This window comes from Vigna radiata, unplaced genomic scaffold (genome assembly GCF_000741045.1).
Source record: "Vigna radiata var. radiata cultivar VC1973A unplaced genomic scaffold, Vradiata_ver6 scaffold_222, whole genome shotgun sequence".
In the NCBI taxonomy this organism is placed as follows: Eukaryota; Viridiplantae; Streptophyta; class Magnoliopsida; order Fabales; family Fabaceae; genus Vigna; species Vigna radiata.
In genome coordinates, this window is record NW_014543247.1 from 14,668 (window position 1) to 23,741 (window position 9,074).

Genomic DNA, 9,074 nt, shown 5'->3' on the forward strand with positions numbered 1-9,074 from the left:
GTTTCACTCAATCACTCAAGTGTTTAGGGTGACACTCCAACTCTCTATCATTCACAAGTCACAAGAAATAAAATTGCCCTTCATCTCAAACAATCAACATCTTTACATGCAAATGTTAGCAAAATGATGAAGATGAAGTTTTGATGATGCCCAAATCAAGTCGAGATTTATCAAGATTCATGAACATCCTTTGAAGACTTATTTTTGTTATGAAAAGCTTTTGTAATAATTGTAGTTTAATTGTTTAGGACTTATATTTGTAGTAGGTTTTGAATCTTGTACCTTTATACTTTGTATTTGCAGTTTAGAATCAAAATTTCTCCGTTTTAATCGATTAATCCCTGATATAATCGATTAAAATCGCTATAGAAGCCAAAACCCAATCAGCTTTGGAATAATCGATTAAAGCAAGTTTTAAACGATTAATTAATCGGTTAATCCTGAGAATAATCGATTAATACTAGCCGTTGGAGGTTTCTGATTTGAAAAACTAGTCGTTGTACTTATTTTAATCGATTAACACTAATATTAATCGATTAAATGCGTTAAATAGCCAGTTTCGTAGAATGGAAGAGTTTTTGCTTGAGTCTATTTATAGGCTCTCTTTATCCATCAACAGCAACTCTTCCCTTATGCTTTAAACATCTGAAATCATTGAGAACATTGTGTTATTGCTGAAGCTAAAGAAACTCTTGTCTGCAAAGCTGTGAAGTGCTACTGCGGTGACAGAGGAATAGCTTTTTCATCCTTGGTGCGTCTGAGGAAGTGCTTGGAAGAGAATCATCCTTCGTGAAGTATTCGAAGGAGTTGGTCATCCTTTATGAAGACTTAAAGGAGGTGTAAGTTCATTTCTTGTGGTTTCAAGAGAGGTGGTATTCTAAACTCTTACAAGTTAATTTTCTGCGTGATTATTAATTGTAATTGTTTTGTGTTTAGTGAAAAAGGTTTATCTTGTTTTTGAGATAAGCGACTGGACGTAGGATCTTTGTGATCTGAACCAGGATAAAATCATCTGTGCAATTTTTCTCTCTTCCTTACTCTATTTATTTCAGTTTAATTATCCGCTTAGTAAGTGAATTTGAGAAAAATACTGAAAGGCACGAAAAAGTCATATAACCAATTCACCCCCCTCTTGGTTTGTTATTCCACGCTAATAATTTCGTTGCAACGATTCTAACAATTGGTATCAGAGCTCGCTTTGATAGTCATTCAAATGGCAGGATCATATCAAACCTTTGCAGAGGGTGCCTTTATCAATAGACCACCTTTATTCACAGGTGAAAACTATGCATTCTGGAAGGTTAGAATGCAAATTTTTATTGACTGTATTGATTGTGAGATTTGGGATGTTATTGCATCTGGTTCGCCATTCCTACTAACGATTCGTAGGAATCAAAGCCCCGTGATAAGTGGACCATTGAAGAAACGAAAAGAATTCAAAATGACGTGAAAGCCCGAAATATAATTGCATCTGCTCTAACTGTTGACGAGTTTTACAGGGTCTCTGTTTGCAAAACTGCTCAAGAGATGTGGGACGTACTCAGAGTAACTCATGAAGGAACAAATGATGTTAAGAGGGCGAGAAAGAACACGTTGATCCAAGAGTACGAAATGTTCAGGATGAAGCAAGGAGAAACAATTTCAGATGTTCAAAAACGCTTCACCAACATTGTCAATCATCTCATTGGTCTAGGTAAGTCATTTGACAATGATGAGCTTAACATTAAAATCTTGAAATCTTTAGACACGTCGTGGCAACCAAAAGTAACTGTGATTTCGGAGTCACAAAACCTCAACACGATGACTATGGCGGCACTATTTGAAAAGTTGAGGGAACATGAACTTGATCTTGGAAGACTTGATGAAGAAGAAGCAAAAGCCAAAAACAACAAAAAGAGTTTGGCCTTAAAGTCTGAGGTTGAGAGAAGCAAAGGCAAATCAGAAGATGAAGACTCAGACGAAGAAGAAAACTTAACTCTTGTGATTAAAAGGTTAAACAGGTTCATGAAGTCTAGAGGTAAAGGGAGATTTAGATACGAAAAGAAAGAAAACCAAGGATCTTCCTCAAATTACCGATGTTACGACTGTGGAGAAAAGGGGCATCTAAAAGCGAACTGCCCAAATCAAAAGAAGGGTGAAGACAAGAAAGAGAAGAAGAACTTCAAGAAAAAGAAGGCCTACAACATTGCATGGGAGGATGACAATGAGACCATTTCAGATTTAAGCGATTCAAATGAAGAAGCCAACATCTGTTTAATGGCAGATGATGATAATGTCAGTCAAGTAAGTAACTCTAGCTATTCTGATAATGATAGTCAATTTAGTAAAGATGAATTGGATGAAACTTATGCTGCATTATTAATTGAATCTGAAAAATTAGATGTTGCTCATCGATGCAAGAACGCAGGATGACCCTTATTTTTAATTTTTTTAATTAAACATTTTCTACCTAAGAGGCTCTCCTCATTAAATTAATCCACCTCATACTGATACATCATCTAAAAGTTAACCTCGTTAACTCAATTTAACGGCAGAAAGTCAATTGTTTCATTTTTTCACTTTTAAAGACCTAACGAGGAAAAAAAATAAGAAAGAGACCTATTTGAGAAAACTCAATATAAATTGGAACTACGAAAATGATTAATAATTATAATATATAAATATTATTATAAGATAACTCCATTATTTTTCATGAAATGAAATAAAATGTGAAATCATATACAGGATACACTTAATATTATAAGATTTTAGTTTCTTGTGTATTAAAATGATGAATTAAGTCAACTTACGCGGTTTGATAAAGAAGCACAATTTTAAATCGATTTAATATATATGGTCAACCAAAATTTTCCAAACCAACTCGGTATTAATTAAATAGATTAACTAATTAATAAGGATTGTTACGACGATAGAGGCGAATAGTATTCTGTCATCCCATTTTCATCCTCATATTTAATAAATATAAAATATGTCTTCCATTTTGATCAATTTAATACCAGTTTTATTATTATTTTAATATTAATTAATTGATTTTATAAAAAGATAAAAACATAATAAAAATAATATTATCAAATATTTAATATTAAAATAAGAAAATTTAATTAAATAGATTAACTTAGAAAAAAATATAATTGTATAAATTTTAAATAAGAGAATAAAGTCCATGGTGGCTTGGAGAGTTGTTACGTCTAGTGTTTGTGTAAAAACCTTGTAAATTGTATTTTAGAAGTAATAGTAGTTTAAAAATATTGAGATTCCATTATTTTAATATTAAAGGATTTTAATATAAATAGTTTCGTTAATAATGAGTTTAATTATTTTAAAACACATTATTCTCTTAAAAATCATTTATGAAGACCTCCTGTGACTTCTCTCTAAGAATTCTCATCCTTTGTTCGTTTAATTGAAGAACTGAGATTGTAGGATTGATCATGATAGTGAGCTCTTCAATTTAGACCATTTCTCTTATATAGTAAGTTTTTCTTTTATTCCTTTTTTGATCTATTTTATCTTCCTTTGCATGCAAGTCTGTTGTGGATGCATGTGACATTTGAATCTTCTATAAGACTATTTATTGATTAATGGTGTTATTGGTGCATCCTGATTGTGCTTTTAAGGTTCGTAGAGCAGATAGGACTTCCTTTGCTTTTGGAGCTGTTTTAGGCTTTTTGTAACAGTTTGGTCTTCTGTCAGGTAAGGGAAGTTAATTACTATATTTTAATATCAATTATCTAATTACTATATTTTAATATCAATATGCTAATTGTTGAATTTTAATATCAATTATCTAATTATTGTATTTTAATATCAATTAGTTAATCATTGTATTTTAATATCAATGTCAGATTTCTGGTTTTTGTTGCATGTTAAACTTGAATTGAACTTTGTAGTTGGGTTGTAAATTATGCTTTGATGAACTATTGATTGTAATTTGGCTTTGATTGAAGGAAATTGTTTGTCTTGAATGAGTGAAATTGTATGTTGAAACCTATTACAAAATTCGTTGTGAAATCTTATTGTGAAATTTGATTGAGAAATCTAATTATGTGTGCTGTTTTGGATTTGGTTTGGTGTTAATATGATACACTAAGTCTATAGTCATTTGGGCAAATTGGGATCCTATTTGACATTGAAACTTGTTTATAGACCTAACTAAGTTAGGAATACCAAATTGGTCATTTGAATAAGCCTTAAGTGCATTAGATCAAAATTGGACTATATTAGATAAAAAAGACTGGATTGTTGTATCTTTTTGGTATGGCGTTGAGCGTCTATTTCACCATTGAGTGATCAGACCAAGCGCACCAGTGTATTATTTTGTGACTTTTCTGATTTTTTGTCTGTTTGAAGTGGTGTATATTTTTGGATTATATACATGTTTATTGTATGTTTGAGATTGATTATAGTGCTTATGCATGCTTGATATTTGTGATGTTGTTTCTATGAACGACAAGAATGATATGATTTGAGATTTTATTACACTACAAAAATAAAGTTGATTGTTTCCCAAGGTTTTGAAAACCTCTCTTAATTTTCAGTGGTTTTAATACAAAAGCACAGTTAAGTTTTTATTTTAAATTTTTATCATAATTTTTGACAGTTTTAAAAAGAAACAACAGTTAAGTTTATTTTTTTTTTAAATATATTTCTAGGGATTTCTTTATCAAACAGCCAGAAATGTCCAAAATATTTTGCACCCCAAACTGGCACCTCCAATTCTTTGCATTTTACCTTTATCAGAGCTTCGGGTACTTCACTTTCGCCTCTCGACTTCTCTATCTTTACAACCCTTCCTTGCTTCGCAATCCTTAATTCTCTTGCCTTCTCCTCTTCTAAATCCCTAATTTCGAAAGCCCAAGAATCAACAGCTCATTGACCTTGACGTTTTTTAGGAGCTCTCCGAGAGTGTTTTTGAGGAGCTTGAGAGTCGTGTACTAATTAATTGATTGATTTCTGTAGGTTGGAGTGGTAGAAAAACCCCACCTCTCCTACGGTAGTGAGTTCTCGCGAGCGACGCAAGAGGCTGAGCGGTCCAAGTTTGTGGTGATGAAGGTTGAGCAGGAGCGACGGGCCGCGATTATCCATGCTGAGGGAGAGAGCGAAACGACGAAGCTAATCTCCGATGGGGTCTACTCCTTTAACTCTGGTAAAGTAGACCCCATCTCCGGCTTTCAAATTGAAATAAAAGACTCGAACTAGATTAGGATAGTATTTATCTTGCAGCTCTAGTATAGACTGAATAACCTGGTGAAATAGAAGAGGTGGGAATTGGAATCCATAGACATGAAACCAGTTTAGATCAACAAACTTTGTTGATATCAACTTCCTTTCCTTCCAAAACGCTATAAACTCACGATGTTTCTCCTCGTCAGATATCTACCCGCTCAGATTATTAGCTCGAGGTCTTGGATCGGTAAAGGTAGATGTGCGAGATCTTCTTCTGGTAGGAAGTTTCCTCCGATCAGCCATGTAGAAGGTTGAAGTAAAGAAGATCTACAGGGTTGGAATGAAAATGCACAAGAAAGGACCAAGATTGCATAAAATGCTTCACAAATGCACACAATGCTCAAATGATGTGAAAACAACCGATTATGGACCCCTATATATAGCAAATGATCAAGGAAAGAAGCAATGGATCAAAAAATAACCGTTTATAGCCGTTTCAATGGCTAGAAAATGAGTTCACGCGGTAATATGCGCCTAATAATGGATTATTACTCGAAATAATCGATTATTGTTTGAAAAAACAAAAGCATAGAAAATTAATAATTGATTATGGCTTCAGAATAATCGATTATTACGACCCGCGATAGCTCTAAGGAACTAGAAAAGTGATAATCGATTATTGCACGAGAATTTCCAAAAATATGAAAAATACAACACACAAGACCCTTGGGCAATTTCTAGGATCCCCGAATCCCTTCTAAGCTCATAAAATCTATCATTGGGCAATGCGTTGGTGAAAATGTCTACTAATTGGTGCTTGGTATCAACATACTCTATCTCACAGTCCCTCTTTTGGATATGGTCTCTAAGAAAGTGGTGCCTAATCTCTATATATTTGGTTCTAGAGTGCATTATGGGATTCTTAGTAAGATTGATGGCACTAGTGTTATCACACTAAGAGGTATATGGTCAAGATAAATATCAAAATCCTCTAATTGTTGTTTCATCCATAATATTTGGGCACAACAGTTACCTACAACAATATACTCAGTCTCTATGGTGGATAAGGCTACACAAGCTTATTTCTTAGAATATCAAGAAACTAAGGAACTACCTAAGAGGTGACAAGTACCACTAGTTCTTTTTCTATCTATCTTACAACTGGCATAATCTGCATCTTAAAATCCTACAAGACTAGGTTTAGCCCCACAAGGATACTGATAACGGTTGAAAAACAGTTATTTTCATGTCATTTGAGATCAAATTACACCCTCTAAGACTTAGAATGAGCGTAGAATCAAGCAAAACACATAAATTGAGTCGGTTGAGAGTCAAAAGTTGTTTTTAGCGATATTATGCTTGTTTTGGATTGTTTTGTAGCATTTTTGATGAAAGTGAAGAATGGGATTGAAGATGAAGGTCTTAGACTCGAGGAAGAGGAAGAAAAATGAAGAAAAGAAGAGTCTAGGAACCGCCCAGCGCCAAAATCCACCGTTGGGCGGCCAAATGCGAGGAGAAGCCACTATCTGGCACCCAGGCGACGACGCTGGGTGGTTTTGCGATAAAAGGCAAACCGTCGGGTGGTAGAATTCACCGCCAAGCGGTGGCGCGACTATGGACAAACTGTCGGGCGACATAAGTGTGACGCCGAGCGGTTGTCTGCTGGGCTTGGGCCTGTTTTCTGTGATGCTCCTTAGCTATAAATAGCCCTATTGCGACTTCAGACTTATTCTTTTGACAGAAGAGGGTGGCCAGACCTAATTTTCACTCTTTGGAGAAGATCTCTTGGATGCTTAGGCTCCTTTTTATCCTATCTAGGGTTTGTTCTTCCATTCTTCCATCATTTTTCATCTAGTTTAACCATGACAATGGTGAACTAAACCCTTTTGTTGTTGGGGGAAACAATGTAATCTTTTGAAACTCTCTTTTATTGAAACTCTTATTTATTTATATGCTTGTCGTATGCTTTGATTATCAATTGTTGGTTTCTCATATGCGCTTGAAACTTTTATTGTTTAACTCATTCGATAACTGTTGTTTATCTTTATTGATACGGGAACGTACGGTACATTCATGAACTGGTGAGAAATTCCTCGATTAAGCAATACCACCTTGGGATAGGGGGGTAGGACGATCAATTGTTTTTTTTTTTGTTCTTAACGCGTTATTAATTACTAGGGGAGGCTAGGGATAGCAAGCCAGTAATTAGTAATAGGCTCCTTTCGCCGAGGGATCGGGTTAATGGTAGACTAAGAAAGTTTGCATGACAATTAGATAACAAGGCAAATTAAATAAGAGGAGTAGATTAGAGAGAGCGGATAAGATGAAATTGTAAACCCCCAACAACTTCATTCATCCATAGTCTTTTTTCTCGTCAATTGAATCAACCGCATTTGCATGTTTATTTTGTGTTTTTGCATTCCCACCAATTAATTTTCTTTACAAGTCTTACGATTTCAATTTGCACGAACGATAAGACCTTCGAGTCTCTTGGGAAGAACGGTATAGGGTTTTACCAATTATATTACTTGAAACGATCTGGTACACTTGCCAGAAAGTCAACAGATACAACAATCCAAAAGATCCAATCCCCTTAAGGTACTTAAGGATACGTTTAACTGTGGTAAGGTGAGACTCTATAGGACTAGCCAGGTACCTAGCACAAACACATACACTTTGCATTATATTTGGCCTATTAGCAGAGAGATATAACAATGAACCTATCATGCCTGTATTCAGAGTTTTGTTTATGGACGTACTTGATTCATCCTTATCGAGATAACATGATATAGCCATAGGACTTGATGCCTCATTAACTTTATCCATTTCAAACTTCTTCAAGACTTTTTTACAATATTTAGTTTGAGAAAGAAACAGAACTTCTTTTGTTTGCTTGATTTGTAAAACAAGAAAAAATGTTAATTCACCCGTAATTGACATTTCAAACTCACCCTACATAGTCTTAGCAAAGTCCTTACAAAGAGATTGATTAGTTGATCCAAATATAATATCATCAACATATACCTTTTCTTGATATTTGAAATTTAAAATAAGGAATGATTTTCATGAAGAAAATCATCGGTTAATAATAGGTTTCTTTTCCAATAAGTGCAATGTAATTTTATCATAATTTAATGTGGTTCTTCATTTTCTCTTTTATTTTTTTATATTTTTTAATAAAATATTCTTGTAATGAAAGTTATGTCTAACATAAACTTATTTAGAAATAAGAAAATTAAACCGCAAACATTAATAAAATAAGTTAATAAAGTTAAAAGATATTTTTTAAAACTATTAAAAAACTAATATTCAATTTTAAAAATATTTATAATATCTCCTTAATTTTTTTTTTCAAATTCTAGTGAAATATTTTTTTATATAAAATTATAAAACTCCATCTAAAAAAATCACACAAAGAAAAAAGTATTAAACTAATAATAATTTAAATTTGTTTTCTATAATAAATAAAAATCATGACAATAAACATTAATTATTATATATTTAATTTAAGTTTTAAGTTTATGATAAATTTAAAATCTTATAATTAAATCTTTATTAAATAAGTAATTGTCCTTTATTTTCTTTATTAACTAGGTTTATCTTATCCATCACCTTACTAATTATTAATAACTAATTTGTGGTCATGTTATTTTATAATTTTATAATTTATAATTTTATAATTTTAATATTTTATAATTTAATTCTCTAATTCGATAATTTTATAATTCAAACACTATAATTTTATAATTTTATAATTATATAATTATATAATTATGTAATCTTATAATTTTAAAAAACTAAAGACTATTAAAACTCAACTCTTCTGTATACTTTGTATAATTTATATAGAGATTAATGTTAATGTTGTTAAACAATTAATTCAAAAGCCAAAGTAAGTAGATAACGTA

The 9,074-nt window shown here is 32.6% G+C and overlaps 1 protein-coding gene across 1 annotated transcript; it reads left to right on the forward strand.

Annotated features, from left to right (window-relative positions):
• The first annotated feature begins 1,806 nt into the window (after positions 1 to 1,806).
• LOC106753336 (prohibitin-like) lies at positions 1,807 to 5,199 on the forward strand. Its single transcript, XM_014635136.1, has 3 exons — positions 1,807 to 2,017; positions 2,219 to 2,283; positions 4,960 to 5,199. Exons 1-3 carry the CDS (start codon positions 1,807 to 1,809, stop codon positions 5,197 to 5,199), a joined length of 516 nt encoding a protein of 171 aa, XP_014490622.1.
• The last annotated feature ends 3,875 nt before the right edge of the window (positions 5,200 to 9,074 follow it).